The 21471-nt window shown below is 37.9% G+C and overlaps 1 protein-coding gene and 1 long non-coding RNA gene across 3 annotated transcripts; both read left to right on the top strand.

The window, feature by feature from the left end:
* Positions 1–5422: 5422 nt before the first annotated feature.
* Positions 5423–16809, top strand: LOC306988540 (uncharacterized protein). 2 transcript variants are annotated; one of them, XM_079593594.1, is made up of 7 exons: positions 5423–5467; positions 5580–5669; positions 14564–14759; positions 14860–14985; positions 15065–15425; positions 16633–16671; positions 16770–16809. In XM_079593594.1, the coding sequence occupies exons 3-5, from the start codon at positions 14567–14569 to the stop codon at positions 15154–15156; spliced, it is 411 nt and encodes a 136-aa protein (XP_079449720.1). In that variant the 5' UTR covers positions 5423–5467; positions 5580–5669; positions 14564–14566; the 3' UTR covers positions 15157–15425; positions 16633–16671; positions 16770–16809. The 2 variants fall into 2 exon arrangements, with proteins under 2 accessions (XP_079449720.1, XP_079449721.1); XM_079593595.1 differs by lacking the exon at positions 5423–5467 and adding an exon at positions 5800–5902 and having other exon boundaries at positions 5650–5669.
* Positions 16810–17449: 640 nt separating this feature from the next.
* LOC306988538 lies at positions 17450–21220 on the top strand. Its single transcript, XR_013795423.1, has 5 exons — positions 17450–17515; positions 17879–18045; positions 18984–19048; positions 20257–20357; positions 20586–21220. It is a non-coding gene; the product is annotated as an uncharacterized lncRNA (long non-coding RNA).
* Positions 21221–21471: the final 251 nt, after the last annotated feature.

The following is a 21471-nucleotide window of genomic DNA, read 5'->3' as shown; positions in this document are numbered from 1 at the left end:
TCTAAAGAGTTTTAGAGCATGTCTGAGGATAACCAGCTACGGCGGAACTCATAAGCATACAACATATAATTTCGAGTGAAAAAACTAAGAGAAATCCAAAAAAAGTCAAAGGTACAAGACCACTGCGCCTCACTGAAGTTGACTGAAGCCACAACCGCGAAAGAGCCTTTTGAGCAACTTCCAAATCTGACGACGGCCACACAAACTTTTTCCTCCAGTGAATTTTATATAGTGAATGTGCAGTTAATAGCAGTTCTTTAAACACAGATTAATGTATTTTCAAAAAATAATTGTAATTTTCTTTCTTTCTTTCTTTTTATTTTGTTTGAAGTCACTGGATGAATTTTACTAATACTCTTTGTCAGGATAAAACCAATTACTCTCATTGTCAGTTAAGGTCGAGTGCTTGTTTTGAGATTTGCAGTGGTACTGATGGCTACAGATGGCATGAAATTATACAATCATCTGACATTCACCAGCTAACACAAACAGAAATATCTCTACACCTTTCAGCTGTGACAATATTCTAACATGAGATTAAATCAATGAATGAATAAACAAATGAATAACAATGTAAAGTGTGTTGTATCATTTCAGTTTATTTAGAACCATCACATTGATGCATTAACCCCCTGGGGTCGGCAATCACGCCGGCGTGATCTGCTCGCTTTTTTTCTTATCAGTGCAAAAGAGATTCAAAATACTTTGTTGGTTTTGATCTTACATTTAAGTGTTTTACATCATTCGATCCAGTTAAGTTTCTATTTTTTTGTGTATACTCACAATAAAAACAAAGTGTTGTGTCTTTCGCCAAATAAAGAAAAATAAACATGATGCGAGTTCTGCCTTCTCTCTGTCAGGGAAGTCCATTCTGAAATGCGTCCGAAAATGAACTGTAACTCAGCGAATACTTGTCACTCAGGAACCAGAGATATGTCTTTATGAAGCTAGAATTCTCTTCTTTTCAATGAAGTAATTTATATTAAAAAACACATATTCTTAGTTTATGTAATCCGTTTGAAACCAAGGAGAGTCGCAGTTTTTCGTTCTCTCTTCATTATTTTTAATGAGCTGATGCCACCATGCCCCCCGGCGCTATTCACATGCTAATAGTTGAGGTGATCTATACGCATCGCACACGCCCTCCGATCAATGCCATGATGAAAACACGCAGTTTCTCGTCAGATTCACGGATAGTTCATCGCGTTTTGAGGATGGCACGCTTCTCCGGTAAAGTCGTCCTCCAGATGATTATGGACAGCGAGGAAGAATTCACCTTTTCCTCAGAGAAACGGTTGCATCTCAGACGGAGAACGGCTGCATTTTCAAGAGCGAATTGATCCCACAGAGGATAACAGTTACAAGTTCGAGTAAGTTGTTTAGTGTTTATATAATTATTTTCTGATTATATAGAACTCATGTGAATTTTCAGACTATATTTTGCTTAGTTTTGGTTAGCTTTTGACATCTTACAGGAAAGATTGCCTTACAATATCCCTAACATTTGTATATGGTCGTGTTTCAATGTAATATTACTCTCTAAACATATTTGTATTATATTTCAATCCGTTTTGATTAGCTTATGACACTGATTATCATGCTAAAAATACTGACTTTTGCGAATATCTGCTTAGGTGTAAATATGATTTTGTGCAAATATATTTCAGCCTCCGGTAAAATGTGATACTGTCTAAATACTAGACATTATATTTTTATATATAAATGTTCGGTTTTGGTTAGCCTATGACACACGCTAAAATATTGCCACAGATGATTGTGAATGCAGGTGTAAATGTTTTAAATGCTCTAAATGCGTGCGCAGATAATGGCCATCAACAGCTCGCGATCTATGGCCCATAAATAGATATTTCTCCGTCCTATGGCCCATCAAAAGATATATAGACTACATGCATTGTGCGTCCATACCCATTAATCGCCCATCTTTGGATAATGTATGCTAACACAGTTGTTTTTATTTTTTTAGGAATGTGTTTGCATCACACTCTCCTTCTCCAGCACCGCAGAGGACGCAGGTGTCGTTCAGTTCTCAATCGAGAATGATCCCACTGAGCAAGCGACGTCTGTGGACATACAAAACAGGTTGATATCGCGTCCGTCCGTCCAGGCCATGATCTGAACGTCCATTGACAACCAGAATAAGTCGATTAATGACACTGAGAAATTATGTTTTATCAGGCCATAATCTAAACGTCCACTGACAGCTAGTACTAGTTGAGAAAAGACGTTCATATTGACTATAATCTAAACGTCCATTGACATCTAGATTTAGTCGATTTATGACGTGAATAAAGATGTCCAATCTGGCCACAATCTAAACGTCCACTGACGGCCAGAACTAGTTCAAAACAGACACTCATACTGGCTATAGTCTGGACGTCCGTTGACATCCAGAATTAGTTGAAGAATGACTTTGAAAAAAGATGTCCAATCTGGCCACAATCTAAAAGTCCACTGACGACCAGAATTAGTTGAGAAAAGACGTTAATACAGGCAATAATCTGGACGTCCGTTGACATCTAGATTCAGTCGATTTATGACGTGAATAAAGATGTCTAATCTAGGCCACAATCTAAACGTCCACTGACGGCCAGCACTAGTTGAGGAAAGACGTTCATATTGACTATAATCTAAACGTCCATTGACATCTAGATTTAGTTGATTTATGACGTGAATAAAGATGTCCAATCTGGCCACAATCTAAACGTCCACTGACGGCCAGAACTAGTTCAAAACAGACACTCATACTGGCTATAATCTGGACGTCCGTTGACATCCAGAATTAGTTGAAGAATGACTTTGAAAAAAGATGTCCAATCTGGCCACAATCTAAAAGTCCACTGACGACCAGAATTAGTTGAGGAAAGACGTTAATACAGGCAATAATCTGGACGTCCGTGGACATCTAGATTCAGTCGATTTATGACGTGAATAAAGATGTCTAATCTAGCCACAATCTAAACGTCCACTGACGGCCAGCACTAGTTGAGGAAAGACGTTCATATTGACTATAATCTAAACGTCCATTGACATCTAGATTTAGTTTATTTATGACGTGAATAAAGATGTCTAATCTAGCCACAATCTAAACGTCCACTGACGGCCAGCACTAGTTGAGGAAAGACGTTCATATTGACTATAATCTAAACGTCCATTGACATCTAGATTTAGTTGATTTATGCCGTGAATGAAGATGTCCAATCTGGCCATAATCTAAACGTCCACTGACAGCCAGTACTAGTTGAGGAAAGACGTTCGTATTGACTATAATCTAAACGTCCATTGACATCTAGATTTAGTTTATTTATGACGTGAATGAAGATGTCCAATCTGGCCATAATCTAAACGTCCACTGACAGCCAGTACTAGTTGAGGAAAGACGTTCGTATTGACTATAATCTAAACGTCCATTGACATCTAGATTTAGTTGATTTATGACGTGAATAAAGATGTCCAATCTGGCCATAATCTAAACGTCCACTGACAGCCAGTACTAGTTTAGGAAAGACGTTTGTATTGACTATAATCTAAACGTCCATTGACATCTAGATGTAGTCGGTTTATGCCATTGAATGAAGATGTCCAATCTGACCATAATCTAAACGTCCACTGACAGCCAGTACTAGTTTAGGAAAGACGTTCATATTGACCATAATCTAAACGTCCATTGACATCTAGATTTAGTCGATTTATGCCGTGAATGAAGATGTTTATCTGGCCATAATCTGGACGTCCGTTGACATCCAGAATTAGTTGAGAAAAGACGTTAATACAGGCAATAATCTTAATTGATGAATGACGTGAATAAAGATGTCCAATCGGCCCACAATCTAAACATCCGTAAACAACATATTTTCTGTCATTTATTGACTAAATCTGGATAAGGCTACAAACAAAACGTCAACCAATCAAAAAAGATGTCATAAATGACTGTTAAAAAAAATTAACAACCATTGTCATTGTCATAACTGGTGAGTCCCTCAGTCCAGATAATTTCCTAAAGTCTACACCTCCAAAAATGTGTAACCCTAATTCATGTCAAGGCGACGCAGGCCACAAGGACTTGGTCAACTCGTCCTGTATGTTAGATGGTGTTAAGCATCGGTCACTGACTTTGCAAATAAATACATATTTTGGTTACAATAACATGGTTATTCGTTTAAATATGCAGTAACATTTTGAAATTAGCCAGCAAGCAGTATTTTTTTAGGGCAGGTTTGCTTGCTAATGCTAACGGCAGACACCTTGCAAATAACCTCAGACTTATCACCCCTAGCCACTCCGAAAGGGTCACAACGCTGTAGGAGCGACGCCGTCTGCGTGTAGGCTAGTTGACGCTAAGTGTATGCATATTGGCTATTGGTTTTTTTATCCCTGTCATTCAACCCTCTACATAATTTAATTATTTTGGTCACCTTGCTCTTTTAAACTTTCACTTTAGGCAGGTCAGTCAGCATGGGGAAAGCAGTGGCAGGATGACTTTACTGATTTTTTTATGATCTGATCATCTCTGAGAAGTATAGGCCTATAGGATACAGGCAGGTCGGCACAAATTGACAGATCTAATCCCTCAAACTCAAGGCGAGGAAGAAACCAAACTGTCAATAACTGATAACATGTGAGTTATAGCCACATGAATTTTTGGGAACAGGGAAAATGGCTAGGACAGATTTCTTCCAGTCCATGAACTATTTATTCTAAAGTTTTATATAAAATTATATTTATATTCTAGAAAAAGTGATTCATTTATTGTATTTTTTTTATTCGTCATTGTCTTTGTTTGAGGGTGATGAAATGTCCACTTATATTGGGCCTTCAGTGCTCTTTGAAGGCCTGGCCGGGGTTCCAAAATAGCTGTTCTGACCACCTTGAGCTACATGGGACCAAGCCCAAATATAAAATCAATTTCACCCATAACAACTATACTCCTCCAAATGTCAGCCTTTGTAATTTTAGTTAAATTTGTCAATTTATAATAGGCTAGCTTATTGTTTTGCTGTTATTATTATTTTTTTTTTTATGTGTATGCTGCTTAGTAAAATTATATTAAAAAAGTGATAAGCATAGAAGGTTTTCGGATAAGAGTGTTATTTTTATTTTGTTTAAGTGTGGTGGAAAAGGCGGTTTTATTGGGTACACCGGTTTCAAGAAGATCGTGATATCCCTCGATCCCCTGTGAAAAACAGTTCTTCCTTTATAGTGAAAATAAATAATAGGGAATGTGTCAAGTATACATTATTTTGAAAAAATGTTTTAACTTTTATAACATGATACTGAGATTTTTTTAAATGATCAAACATGCTCGGAATACAAGTTTCTCCGGTTCTGTGGCGGACGGATATGTGACTGTAGTCCGCCGCGCAACATTCTCCGCGCATTCCGCACCAAGGTCTTCGTCTCGTGTCGCGGTCTCGAGTTGCACTTGACGTCCCCATCAAAAAATTCGTAAGTATGTTATAATATTGGTAATACTAATAGTGAGTGATTCCCGAAATGTTATCTCAAAGTTTTTATCGTTAGTCCAGCTAAGTAATTCAAATGTTTTTTTTCCCTCTAAATAGACGTGCTAGCTACTTAAGCTAGTTTAGTTGCCAAGGAAGGCCGTCTTCGTCTCGTTTTGCACTTGAGTCGACGTCCGCATCAAGGACTTTGTAAGTAACTATGTTATAATATTGGTAATACTAATAGTGAGTGATTCCCGAAATGTTATCTCAAAGTTTTTATCGTTAGTCCCAGTTGGTCCAGCTAAGTAATTCAAATGTTTTTTTTCCCTCTAAATAGACGTGCTAGCTACTTAAGCTAGTTTAGTTGCCAAGGAAGGCCGTCTTCGTCTCGTGTCGCTGTCTCGTTTTGCACTTGAGTCGACGTTCGCATCAAGGACTTTGTAAGTAACTATGTTATAATATTGGTAATACTATTAGTGAGTGATTCCCGAAATGTTATCATAAAGTTTTTTTCGTTAGTGCCAGTTGGTCCAGGTAACGTTAAATGTTTTTCCTCTAAATGGACGTGCTAGCTACTTGCTAGCTTAGTTGGCAGCAATCAGCCTCAAACCTTTCTATGGCAAGCCGTTTTAACATTTAATAATTTAAACCGACTAGTATCTATTTTCATGCTATAACGTTACATATGTTTTTCTATACTAGTATCTATTCCAACCTAGTGGTTATTCTTGACTAGTCAGAACAGCCACTGTGACTGTGGAGTTCAATTGTAACAAAAGAATAGTTAACGTTACTAGTCACTATCAAAATAAGTACTAGTACCTAAAGAATAAGCACTAGTACCTAAAGAATAAGCACTAGTACCTAAGAATAAGCACTAGTACCTAAAGAATAAGCACTAGTACCTAAAGAATAAGCACTAGTACCTAAGAATAAGCACTAGTACCTAAAGAATAAGCACTAGTACCTAAAGAATAAGCACTAGTACCTAAGAATAAGCACTAGTACCTAAAGAATAAGCACTAGTACCTAAAGAATAAGCACTAGTACCTAAGAATAAGCACTAGTACCTAAAGAATAAGCACTAGTACCTAAAGAATAAGCACTAGTACCTAAGAATAAGCACTAGTACCTATGAATAAGCACTAATACCTAAAGAATAAGCACTAGTACCTAAAGAATAAGCACTAGTACCTAAAGAATAAGCACTAGTACCTAAAGAATAAGCACTAGTACCTAAAGAATAAGCACTAGTAGCTAAAGAATAAGCACTAGTACCTAAAGAATAAGCACTAGTACCTAAAGAATAAGCACTAGTACCTAAAGAATAAGTACTAGTAGGCTACTTAATGGAATAGAATAGATACTAGTAAAAAACGTACTAGTAGCATGAAAATAGATACTAGTCGGTTGAAATGATTAAAAACGGCTTGCCATAGAAGTACTAGTATCTAATAATAAGTACTTGGGGTGTAACGGTTAACAAAATTCACGGTTCGGTTCAATACGTTACACTTGTGTCACGGTTCTGTACGTTTTCAATACAGCAAAAAGAAAGAAATGCCAGAGAAATTTCCTTGATTTTGTTTTATTCTTTTTTTATTAAAACTAACTTCATAAAGTATTATATTTTTTACTTTGAGCAATGATGGAGCTATAATAGGAGCATATAAAACAAAACAATGAAATGTAATATTTTGTACTTATAAACAAATGTTTATTTTAGTTCAGATTGACATTTGAGGGCAGCAATAGAGATGTGACAGTGATAATATTCTCCCATTAATAATGTCTCGACTTGTGACAACACCGGTAATATCGGTTTCATCGGGGGGGAGGAGTGATGTAAAAAAAAAAAAAAAAAAATGAATAAAACTAAATAAAAAATTTAAATAACACTCCAGGTCTCCGCACCAGTCACGTAACTGAAAACTATGAAAGCCGTGTGACGGCCAACATTACAGAAATTATTCCCTCTGATTTTCTGCTTCATTAATAAAGTTTGACTACTCGCAGCAGTCTCATATGCGCTTAGAGCTCGTGTGAATTGCACATAGGGGTGGGCGATATGGCAAAAATATTATATCACGATTTTTTTCAGGAAAATCACGATTTTATCACGATTCCTTTTCATGTTGGTTTTACTATTTTGCAAGATCATCACAGCCAAACTAATGTCCCTATTTAAAAACAAAGCCTTAGGTAACAAAATATAAAATAAAAAAGAATGGCAGACATTTAGGCCAAAGTGGCGAAGATAAAAAATCTTTGTCATTTTCTTTATTAAAAATTAAGAACAAAGATACACATACACAACTTAATATACAAATTAAATAAACTGCTTTATTTTTTCAGCTACAGGTGTATTTAACAGCATTGAAGAAAGTAATTAAATGAACAAATATGAAAATAAAACATAGACTTCACTGTATAACTTTTACATTGATTCTTATTAAAGCTACTATTAAAGTTCTCAGTCAAGAGTGAGTGAGATGCTCTTTGTATTTTGTTGTTTTATTAAAAAATTTAAATTCTCTCAAGCCGTTTTAAACCCGATTAAGTCTCACTCATCTGTTGAAAATAAAAGTTATTTGGAAGAATGTGGGTAACCAAACAGTTGATGTACCCCAGTGACTTCCATAATAGGTTTTTCCTACAATGGTAGTCAATGGGGACCAGCAACCGCCCGGTTACACACTCCTCAAAATATCTTCTTTTGTGTTCAGCACAAGAAAGAAATTTAATACAGGTTTGGAACAACATTAGAGAGTGAGTAAATAATGACAGAATTTTTTTTTTTTTGGGTAACTGTCCCTTTAAGGACAAGCGGCAGCATGTTTACTATTAGGGCTACTGTCACTTTAAGACCTGCGCGCAACGAGTCTACACGCATTTGACAAGCAGATTTTTTTCTTCATTTTTTCTATTGTTCTTTCACTTTAGACATAACCAACTTTGTTTATGTAAACCTTGTGTGTATTTGACAGTATTAGCGCAATAAGACTCGAAAGATAACTTAGCCCAGTAATCAGGCGCTGTTAGACAGGCTTTTAGTGCATGTGCGCGTCGGGTGTATTGCGCTCAGAAAAGCGCCCGTTAGAACAGCGCATCAGCAGCGAATTACATGTTTAACCGGCAAGGCTTTAAAGCACATGCAAATAATTAATTTTTATGAACTAGTATGTTCCTCTGCATTTCATGTGGATATACGTCGCGCTGTACAGTATGTTGAGACGGAGGCGCCAGAAATGCAAACTGATCAAATGGACGATCCTACGATATTTCTTCAAAAGCAGATCGTGGAGACATTTTAATCGTCCACGATCAAAAATCGTAATATCGCACACCCCTAATTGCACATATATAATGAAGTTAACGAACAACCTCTATCCATCAGGAAACGCCAAATTTGTCGCTGAATTTCACTGCGCTTCATGAAGAGTTTTTCTTTTGCGTGAAGAAGCCGTTCGCCGGAGATGTGTTAAAAGAACGGAGTGCATTCATAATTTTTAGGCTACCTGTATAATAATCCTCCTGGCGCCGGGTCTGAGTGAGTCATTTACTCTCTTACCTTTGTTCTTTGATTAAAGGTCCCGTTTTTCATGTGTTTTTGAAGCTTTGATTGTGTTTGCAGTGTGCAATACTAATACATTTTTTGTGTATGTGTGCGGAGGTTAGTCAAACTGTTCTAGTGACGTCATTAAAGCAGGAAGTAGAGGATATAGTCCAAACCGGCCGTTCGCTGTAGGCTTTGAAAGGGGACTTCTGTAAAATCAAATATCTCGCTTGGCATTGAACTTTGAGCTTTATAATTTTACAGGTATATTTATGCTCTAACAGCAACATTACACACTAGCTAAAGTTAAAAAAATGGAATCACGAAGAACGGGACCTTTAACATTAATGACACTTTAAAGGGGGGGTACAATGGTGTTTCATGTATTCAGAGTTGTTTACAGTGTTAAAGAGATGGATTCTCATGCTAATAATGGCCAAAGTTTGAAAAGTTATTTTGAACGAATAACAGAGAATTTCTGTGCTGAAAATCATACTTCCGGATTGCAACACGTTTTCGGCTGGTTTTTTTCTATCGTAGATCTAATGACGTAGACCAGAGTGGAACTCCTTATATGAGCATTGCTCTCGGAAAAGCGCGTTCACGCACACGTCGACCAGAGGAGAGACAGACAGCGCTCATCGACGGGCTACTACCGCAAATCATCATCATCAGCGCAAAATAGGAATGGTTGATGTCAAGAATGTCTCCAAAAAAGTGTGTTTTGGGATGTGAGGGAAAGTTTACCTTGTTCAGCTTCCCAAAGAACCCAGTGTTACTGGAACAGTGGATGCAGTTTGTATTTCCGGGACAGCAAAGGAGTTCGGCAAGTGCGGTTTTGTGTTCTGGTCATTTCAGTGACGAATGTTTTATTAACAAGGCCCAGGCCGTCGCTGGATTTGCAAACCGGTTGCAATTAAAACCTGGCGCGGTCCCAGTGATAAAACACCCCATTCATGTAAGTACAACGGTATCACGCGCTCCCGCTTGACTCTATAGCTCCGCCCACGCCCAGAATCAAGGACCTCGGCTTTTTCCGGATAGAATCGGAAAGCTGTATTTTTATTTTATAAATATGATTAAACTAAAGACTTTTGGGAGATATGAAGGACACACTATTACTCTATAGGTACTCAAGATTAACATGAGATTGACTGAAACTAAGTATTTTACCCCCCCTTTAAGACCGGTCGCTGCTGACAGAGACGCGATATGACACGCGTCCCATTTTCTCACAAATCTCTATTTTAGACTTTATTTAAATCATTTAAGACTGCTCTTATAAGGACACTCAACAAAACGGACATTTTGGCATAATTTGTGTGTGTTATGGTTTGTTCAAGACCGAAAGAGAACTCGATAGGCTTTAACTGATGCTCTACAGCGATCTGTCAGACACATTAAAGACTGTATTTATTGTTTACATTTCTTGACAAAATTGCCAAATTTGAAAGTTGAGACATCTAAGTTTGTTTCACATCTAAAGTAACCTGTTCTGTCCTATCTGTCGGCGCGCTTTCTGCTCCGCGATGTCAGTGTGCTCTCTGCTCCGCTATGTATTTTTCACTGAGTGAGAACAGTGTGGCGTGAGAGAGCGGTGTAGCTTGTTGGACATAGCAACAGTAACTAAAGGGGCGGGTCTTTGCGAACGGTCAATTTGGAGGCAATGAACATATTAACCGTTGTGCCGTGCTGCTTATATTTATCACGCAGTAAAAATGAAAACGTAAACGTAGCCCATGCCTGCAATGTATATCGAAATATCGTAAATGTGTTTAAAAATCATATCACCGTTATTGAAAAAAATTATATCGCGATACATATTGATATCGAATTATTGTCCTGCCCTAGGGCTGGGCGATAAAACGATAACGATAATTATCGCGATATACTTTTTCTCGATAAAACGATATCAGGAGTTTGATAAATGTTCGATAATGTTTTTGCGCCAAAAGCGGAACGAATCTCATTTGAACCGCGCGCCACACGGACCGTTTATCCTCTCGGCTCAAAGTCCAAACGGCAGCGCAGCGCGAGCTCACTCAAGCAGACGCGTTTACTCTGATCGGTCTCGGACACGAGATCCAGTGAGAAGCGCTTGAATTCAGCGAGGAACACAAATGTCTCAGTGATTTAAACCAGTTTAAAGGCAGATGAGACCGCGCAGCGATACAGTCAGAAGCTTCTCCGTCGACACATTCCCATCATTTACCACGTATTTAACATTACTGTAACGTTAGCCTAGTAATATTAACTCCACCATGAAATGTGGGATATATATATATATTGAATTGTATAATATTATTAATGTAGACAATGTATTAAAGTACTAATGGAATATAATTCGTTTTTAATAATGTATTTAGGCTACTGGTTTTCATAAATACCATAGAAACCATAAAGTTACATTTTATCTGTGGTTATCATGATCTAAATGCATGATGCTGGATGACCAATGGTTAATTTTAATAAAACTAAAGAATATTACATTTTACCAAATAAAAATAATGTTACTTTTTTAACAGATGTTACTGTTTTTGTTAATGAACATAAATTGTATAAAGTAAATCTACATCCTAACTCAAGCTAATACTACTGAAATAAAGATATTTATTTTGTTAAGGAAAAATGTCAAATGTTTGAATGTTCTACCTCGGATTTGTGAATGTTCCCCTGTTTGGCAAGTGTTTGTCATATGTTCTGACAATAAAGAGTAGTTTAAAAACACAACGCTCTGGTTTCTACAGCTTTCACTTAGGAGTACAAATCTGTCTTAAAACTTGAAATAAATAAAGATTTGACATTTATCGATAATTATCGATATCGACTGATATAAAAAAAAATATCGTGATATTTTTTTTTGGCCATATCGCCCAGCCCTATCCTGCCCTATATTTAATATTACTGGATTTTGTTTTGACACTTTCAACTTAAGGGTTACAGATGGCTTATTTAAGAATGTGGAGAAAACGTAAAGCAGACATCAATGAACTTCTCCAGTCTGACGATGACAATGCGGTGACAATCGACAACGCAGTGACGACAAATGATAGAGAGGAAACAACCAATGATGATGGTGGAAGCAATACTGATGAGCACAGCACCAGTGTGACCACTGATGGTTCAGACTTTGACACTGACATCGGAATGTGTGACTCAGATGTGGAGATTTTGAATCCCGAACCAGAGGTCCAAGTTAGAAACCTAGGCGATGACTTGCGAGAGTGGAGTACAAGACACCAAATTACTAATAGGTCCCTAAATGAATTATTGCAGATTCTAAGGGATCATGGACATGTACTCCCCAAAGATGCACGCACATTACTAGCCACTCCTCAAGTCATTGACAGCCATTCAAAATGCAATGGCCAGTATATATACTATGGCTTGGAGGGTGGCATTTCCCGTGTACTGTGTCAAAATGATGCTTTCAGACAACAACACAGTACGGTCAGTTTGGATGTCAACATTGATGGACTACCAATCTTTAAAAGTAGTAAAGTCCAGTTCTGGCCAATACTGGTGAAATTTAGCAATTTCAGTCCATTTATTGTGGCATTATACTGCGGGGAAAGCAAGCCTGAGCCCCTTGATGAATATCTCCATGACTTTTTGGAGGAGTTCAATAATCTCCAACAGAATGGCCTGGTGTTTCGTGAGAAAAAATATGCCGTAAATGTTCGTACCTTTGTATGTGATGCACCGGCAAGAGCATATTTAAAATGCATTAAAGGTCATACTGCATATGACAGTTGTGAGAGGTGCCAAGTGAAAGGACAGTATGTTGAAAGAAAAGTTGTCTTTAATCAGCTGACATCCACCTTGCGCACAGATGAAGCATTTAGTCAGTTAGAGTATTCCCGCCATCAAAATGGGTCTAGCCCTTTAATAGCTGCTGGGATTCCCTGTGTCAGTGCCTTTGTTTTAGATTATATGCATACGATTTGCTTGGGTGTTGTTAGGCGGCTGTTGGTGTATCTGACTAGAGGCCCAAAACTGTGTAGGATCTCTGTGAGACAGAAAATGGAAATCTCACAAAAACTAAACATGCTACGAGGCCAGATGCCCAGTGAGTTTGCGAGACAGCCCCGTGGCCTTCAGGAGTTGGACAGGTGGAAAGCCACAGAGTTCCGTCAGTTTCTTCTTTACACGGGACCCATAGTACTCAAAAATACTGTCTCCTCACAGCTCTATGATCATTTTGTGACATTTACCGTGGCAGTATCCATCATGCTGGACTCAGATGACAGGACAAGAGCTGCCTATTTGGATTTTTCTGCTGAACTGATGAGGCACTTTGTGTCTAGCTGCCCTGCACTCTATGGAAAAACATTTACGGTGTACAATGTGCATGCCCTGTTACACATCCATGAAGATGTCTCTCGTTTCAGGTGCTCTTTAAATGACATATGTTGCTTTCCATATGAGAACTATTTGCAGCAGATCAAAAGATTGGTCAGGACTGGCCAAAATCCATTAGCGCAGGTGTCCAAACGCCTGGTCGAAATCGAACATGCCCAGGGGAATTCCAGTGCACAGCCTAAAGCGAAGCCCCAAATGTACATTTCATCAAAAAGGAGAGACAGCTGCTTCCTTCTGGAAGATGAGAGCTTTGCTTTTGTTCAAGAGAGGAAGGGAGATGGGACAGTTGTTTGCGATGTGGTAAAACAGAGACACACTGTCAACCTGTTTGACACACCATGTCCGTCAAAGCTCTTGAACATTGCTTACATAGGGAATGGCCGTAGATTTCGAAGAAAAGAAGTCAAGGAAAAAGACCTTGGTCGAAAAGTAGCCTGTCTACCTTTCAACAATGGCTCTGTCATGATTCCTCTGCTGCATGGCATTGAACATTCATGATGAAGATTGGCAAGACATAAAGTACGTTGGGTATGTATATATAGGGCTGCACGATTTGGGAAAAATGTCATATTGTCAATATTGCGATATGCGATTGTGATATTATAAACAAATGGTTTCATGAGTCAACTTGCTTGGTTCTCAAGTAAAATGCACACACAGATTAGTGATAATGCTGAAATCTAGAAACATGCAACAACTAAATGCACAGAGTTTTCAAATTGAAATAATATATATTTTTAAATTCAATATTGACATCTTTACATTACTGCAGGCTTGTTATTTGTCTCAATAGTACAACAGTAAAAAAGAGATGTCATATTTACCTGTGCCCTTACTGTCTAACTGGTAGGCCTTTCCTTGGACATGTACCGACATTGAATAAAGTTATACAACAGCCTGCACTGCATAAATTATAAATGAAATATAGACAAATCCTTATTAAAGCTACAAAAGTTCTTTAGCCAAGAGCAGTGAGTAATGTTCACTGTTCTCTTTGTTCTTTGATTAATTTTACTGACCAAGATAATTAGTGGCTACTGTCTCTTTAAGACCAGCCACTGCTGACAGAGACGCGGATCTCGCGCCTCATTCTCTCACAATAATGATCGGTTGATCATATGATTGTGCAGCACTAATGTATATATATATATTAATTTATTTATTATATTCATTTTTGTTGCAGGTTATGCTTTTCGTCAGAGCCGTTTGGAATGAAAATGGGAAGGAAATGGAGGGGACCATCCCTGATGCCTGGGTTAATGTAGCTGAAAAAACCCTTCGATGGCCAAAGACGAGGGCAAAATATTGTTTTGACAACCATGTGGCTCCTAAGGAGGACTGGGAAACTTTCCCATTGTTGAAAGTGAAATTTACCTCAGGTAACCTCTTATATTTTGATACAACGGTAAAACAAATGTGAGAAGTAATGTGGACTATACATTGATATAAGCTTTGATGACATGCATGCTGTCTTTGCAGAAAGTCACCATGAGTGTGAGGAGTATGATCAAACCAGCCATGCTGAACAATGTGAAGATGAAGATGAAGAGGTTGTAGTGAAAAAGAGGATGAAAAAAACAAAAAGTTTTGAAGATTTTGTTGAAGGTATGTCCCCATCATTGGTTGAATAGTGAAACCATGCAAACTCATGTTACAATTGTAACGTGTTTTTTAATATTAAAAGGATCAGACCTGTCTGAGGCGTCTGCTGAGGGGGAGGAAAAAGAAAAAGAGAGGAAAGGAGGTACAGAAATGTTTATTGTGGCATTACTTTAATGTGTATTGAAATGTTGCCTGTGCTCAGTAAAAAATTAAGTAAATTATATGTTAATTTTTTTTATACCCCTTATTTACTGATAAGATGCCAGTCCTATAATTTTTTTCTTATAAGCCTATAAGTCTTTCCCACCCCACCAATCAAAAAGTCAAAGAATGGTGAGTTGTTGCTAAGATGACCATGCGCATTTTAACCAGATTCATATTTTAAGTATTTGTATTAAACTGTCTATCTTTGTTGTCAGTGGGCCGCGACAGATCAAATAGTGGTGAGTAGAGCTGTCAATCTTCCTATTTAATACCATTCAAATTTCATTTTTCTTTTAATATTCAAATATTTAATGCTCAAATGCAGCCTGTACTTCACTATTATGCATTGTCAACCCCGTAATGAAACATTATCTAAGTGTATTGAAGCAGCTCTCTTGTAAGGGCTAATGGTGCTCGGTTAGCACAATTACAGCATGTTCGAAAGCACAGCTGAAAAGATTTGTCATAAACTAACAATAGTGTTAGCCACGATGCTAACGGCATTGCTAATTAAGCCAAGCAGTGCTGTCACTACCATTATAGTGAGTTAATACGCAACCTATTTCTTGCTGATTGTGATGTTAATGAGAATCAGCTATTAGAAGGTAATATATGAAGTCGAAGCCAACTCTGACAGCTGTAGAGCAGCTTACCTTAACTTTAGCTGTCTCCATGAAGCTCCCAGCTAAACTTCTTTAACTCGCAATGTAGTGAGGAAAAAATAATTTGCTGACTAATGATAACAAACATTTTGGCTCGGTGGATGACGATTTTAAAGTTATTGTTAAAGCTATTTCCCATTCTCAGCCGCAGCCTGTCACTCTTCCCTGTACTAACGTTATTCGGTACTTAACGTTAGCTCAGTAATCTAAAGACCTCACATTACCTTGTGTTTCTCACTCTCGCTAACTTGAATTGACTTGTTCATAAAACGTGACGTGAGAAAAGCATTTTGTAATTTTAGGATTCAAATAGTATTTTTCTTTACTATTCAAATTATATTTGACTTTAAGAATTCGTTCCAACTGCCCTGGTGGTCAGTTTACTTTTTATATGTTTACACTTAAATGTTTAAAGATATAGAGCTCATAAATGTGCGACAAGTATTCGCTGAGTTTTGTTTGTTTAGAGACATGCTCAAGAAAAAAAAGTGCACGAGACGGAGAGGCAGAAAGCACACCGTTTTTTTTCTTTATTTTACAAAAGCACAACGTTTTGTTTTGATTGTAAGTGGGCACATACAAAAGTAGACATCTCACAGATTCTTTTTTCATATTTATTAAGTCTGTATGACCATAAATGACGGAGTATTTTAAGTCCATTCAGCTGATATGTGAAAAAAAAATCGCACAAATCACGCCGGCGTGATTGCCGACCCCAGAGGGTTAATTGTACAGCCCTACTACTGATCATGACTAACTGACATTTTCGATTTGGTTTGTTTAGGTTCACCCGGGTCTGCGGGCCGTGACAGGTCAACTAGTGGTGAGTATAACTTTTCATTTTCAGATTATCAAATCAGCATGCAGGTAACTAACACCATTGATAACGAGTGACTAATGTTTCTGCTCTGCATTGCTTAGGTACACCCAGGTCTGCGGGCCGCGACATGCCAACTAGTCGTGAGTAGCCTTTCATTGCTGAATTTTGCAGGCAGGTCACTTGGAGTATTGATAATGACTGACTGATGTTTCTGCTCTGCATTGCTTAGGGACACCCAGGTCTGCGGGCCGCGACAGGTCAACTAGTCGTGAGTTTAACTTTTCATTTTCAGATTATGAAATCAGCATGCAGGTTACTAATTGATCATGACAAACTGATGTTTCAGTTTTGGGTTACACAGATTCGTCCAGGTCCAGGTCTGTGGGCCAGGACAGTTCAAGTAGTTGTAAGTATAGCCAGGCGCAGTTGGTTTGTCTTATTGAATATCAAGTCAGCATAGGTAATTAGCACTATTGACAATGGCTACATTTGGGTTGCACAGGTTCATCCAGGTCCGTGGGCTGGGACAGTTCAAGTAGTCGTGAGTATTGCCAGTTACATTTGGCTTGTCTTATTGAATATCAAATTAGCATGAAGAATACTATTGCTACTGGACTGACTAATGTTGGTGTTTGGGTTTCTCAGGTGTACCCAGGTCCCAGACTGTGGAAAGCAGGTCCATAGATGGTGAATGTCATTGGTTGTATCACTCAATGAGGCACATTGTACAAATGTTCTAAATATATTGATCGCTTCACACACTTTTTTCTTTCCTGCTTAGGTCTTTCACATGCAAAGTCCAATTATAATAGGGATGTGCCAACCACATTCCCCCTGTCAGAAGCGAGTAAGTACAATAATATTTACATGTGACACCCAGACTAATTACTTATGTATTATAACATTGCATTCTCTTTGTAACTGTTTGGTAAATCAGACTTCAGGTTTTCATCTTTTTGCTTTGGCATTTATGACATTTAGTCTAGATCCATCTCTTAATAAAATTGTTCTTTAATAAAAACTGATGTCAAATATAGGGTTAAAGTTTCCCTGTTAAATAAAGTGTTATGTAACTAATTTAATAGTCATTCATTTTTCTGGGATTGCTAGAGAGCACTCTTTTACTGAAAGGCTGGAATGCCTTGCTGTTACCAGAGAACCATGATTATAGTGAGTAATTATTTTTTTCTTAATTTCCCATTATTGCCAGAATTCCAGAAAAAAGTGCTTACAAAACTGGTGACTCTCACTGATGAGGTCAAAAAACTCCAGAGGAGCGTACCTAACTCAAGGATTCAGATTAGAAAGATTGACACCTTGGAAGAGTTCGAGAGGGAGGAGGCTTCTCTTCTGGATAAAAACAAATTTGAAACATTGGTAAGAAGTTTTCAACCTCTAATGCCAAACGTTCTAACTGGAAAACAGGTCTAATCATTTCCACTTTTCACTTCAGTACACATCTGCAGCGGTAGGTCATGTCTTAGGTAACTTAAGTATTGCTTATTATAATAAAATTCTTATTTCTGATCAAATTGTAGTGTATTTTAATTAAAATGTTGGAATGTTAAAATATCAGAAATGGCAACATCCGAAAAGCAGGAGTTTTTGTTGTGCCAAGCTGCAATTCAGTCAGGGTGATATGGTTCCGAAAGATTAGGCGTGTTAATTTTGTTATAAGGAGACACACCCTGCAGTCTCATTTTATGCCAGAAGATATATGCAACACAGTAATACAGCAGATATCTTATGTATTGATACATTTCAATATCGATCCAGCAAATTATATCTGCATTTTGTATTTTACCTGCTGTTACAATGTGTTGGAAAATATGTGATATTTGCGTTAAACAAATCTTTCAATTATTTCAAGACTATACACTCAGTTATATGTATATAATTGTCAAAATTGACACTGTTTTTCAGGGCAGCAAACAACTGGACCCCACTGGTTGAACTTAGTTTTTTCTATCCGTACAATGTTCTGTCACAGTGTCTGGTTCATGTTCCCTGGTGTCCACTAGAGGTCCTTTTCCCCCACGGTGTCTGTCACATTACGAACTACATTCCCCACAATCCTTGTCTGCTCTCATCACTGTTCATTTCACCCAGCTGTTCCCCATCATGATTGTTAGTTTCTGTGTGTTTAAATACCCTGCCTGTTTGGTGTCTTTCACTGAGTCCTTGTTATATGTCGTCACACGTCGTTGTCCTGGATCTACACCGTTCTTGTTTGTCTTTTGTATTGCCTTATTGGATTTTTGACATGTTCTCAGCTTTTTACCCTTAATATATTTGCATGTGTTTTTTAATTATAGGTTTGTCAGCTGGCAAGAGTGGGGGGGAAAGACGTAAAGGACTGCACCCACAAAGTGCTGGACAGGTATATATTTACACATTAACTTGGACACAGATCCCCAATTTGTTTTCATTTGATGGTTCATTTGGTTTAGTTGAGCAGGACCGTGTGCTAGGGCTTGGCAATATGGATAAAAACAATTATATCTTGGTGTTTTTTGGTTAAATGGTGCTAAAAAATAAACTGTATATCGTATTTTTTTATGAAAATGGCTAAGTTTGTAAGTCAAAGCCACCTGTGAGATGTCATATGCACTTTTATTTAAACGGACTGTCATTAAAATAAAATCCCTGTTTTATTCCCTACGTTGAATAAAAAAAGCCCTATTTCTCAACAATAACAGGATTAAGAGAGGGAGAAGGAGAGACAGACAGGGGCTCATGGACAAGAGAGAGCATGAGAGGAAATTCCACCAGATTTCACTCTTTTCGGACAGATGTCTGTTACCTTTCTTTAAAGTGAATTTAAACTGGTCGATTTTATTTAAATTGCTCAGCAGGGTAAATCCAGACCGCTAGCTAGACTATCTGTCCAAGCTCAAGTTTTCTGTTGCACGACTAAAACAACTTTTGAACGTGCACGTTCCACCAGAAGAAATGTCTTCCTGAGGCTATTTTGCTGCAGCACCGTTGCTTTGCCTAGTGCTTAGCGCCGCCCAAGACGATTGTGATTGGTTTAGAGAAGTGCCAATACATTTTTTTATATATTGCACCTGTCAATACAGAACAAGATAGTCTGTAGCCTATTTTCCCGTCAATACTTCCAAAGTTGTCTTCAAATCAGTATATGTTTAACATGAAGTGTACTACTGCAGTAAATCAATTGTTAACATGCTCGTGTACAGAAAAGGCTATCAGCAGCAGCATGATATTCAAACACGTTCTGGTGTGCAAAGACATGCTGTAGAAAGCGCAATGCAGCCGCCACGCAACAGAAACGGCAGGCTCATGCGACGCAGCCAATGTGTAGCCAGCCTAAGGCTGACGCTGGCTAATTTATGAAGCCCTATGTCCTTCTTAGCCAAGCAAGAGGTCTAATGTATGTAGAGATCTGTATGGTTATATTGTGTAGTGTCATTTTCAGGCGATTTGATGAAGTAAAAATAGTGTGGCTGTGTAAAATGCCATTGCTCTATCAAAATCTCTGTTTGGTTTTTCATTTAATTTGAAGACAATTCAATGTGTGTGTGGGGGGGAATAATTGCATATTATTTTTGTCTTTGATTGGATTAGGCTCTTCACCAATCAGCTCATGACCAGATGTAATATGAAGGGGAAGGGCAAAAAAGACAAAATGGGAATTGAAGACAAGAAATTGTTTTCAGCAATAAAAGGTAAGCTTCATATTATGGTAATTTAAAAAAGTGTGTGTGTGGAATGCTTAATATCAGGCTTGATGTAATTTTACTTGATTTGTGATTTAATAACTTTCATTTAATTGATTCGGTTACTCAAATTTTCATCTATGTATACTATGTTGTGGTTTAGCTTGCAGCAGAGATAGAGACAGTGGCGTATTTATTTATTTTACATGTGGATTTTTTATTTATTTTTTATTGTAGATGCTGTCATGAAATGGGACCCAGCTGCAACAGAGGCCCAAATAAAGTCTGCTGCATCTGACCATTTAAAATAGAGGTCGACCGATTCATCGGTTTTGCCGATTAATCGGCACCGATAGTTGACTGGTGGAACTATCGTTATCGGCAAAAATATATACCGATAGTTTTCCCTGGTTGCGTCCATTGCTGGAGCGGCTGAGAAGCGCGCGCTGTCATTCATTACACACTGTAAGAGCTGAGAAGGGTCTGCTGGCATCATGCAGTACAAGAGCGGCCTCTAGAGGTGTAATAAAAACTCGTGCCTCGTGTTGTTTATTTCGACACGTGATTCTGCGTGCTGCACTGAGAGCACATGCTGCGTGGAGAGCGCTGACATCAGATGCGCGTTTAAAGCACCGACAGCTCAAATGTATGTATACAGTACATTTTGTCATATCATTATAAAGTGATTAATTTGTTGACTAAATGCTGCATTAGTAGAGAAAGAACAGCACAACAGTATGTTTGTTTGCCTTCGAGGCTGAGAGGACGCTAACATTACTAGTACCTCAAGCGGTTAAAACTGACAAACATAAACGTAAGTCCGACCCGAATGTTTAATGTCACAATTGTTACCTCTGTTTGCATTAGTTCATATCCAGCTGGTCACTTTTTGCATTAAATATGCAGATGAGTTGCATATTTAAAGCTAGAGACGTAAGCAAACTGATATGTTCACAGTTGACAAACATAAATGAATCAGAAAAGCATTCGATTTCGGTTATTTATTTTTTTCATCTTCACTTTAATACAAATTTTGTTACTTTTTTATTAATTAAGTTGGCTTGAAAAGAACAGTTTAAATAGTTACATTTTGAATGTAACTGGTTTTATTTGTTATTTAGAG

This window comes from Phoxinus phoxinus (assembly GCF_949152265.1).
Source record: "Phoxinus phoxinus genome assembly, chromosome: 20".
Lineage (NCBI taxonomy): Eukaryota > Metazoa > Chordata > Actinopteri > Cypriniformes > Leuciscidae > Phoxinus > Phoxinus phoxinus.
The sequence above is the reverse complement of the archived record's forward strand: the minus strand, read 5'-3'. Positions and strand labels throughout refer to the sequence as shown.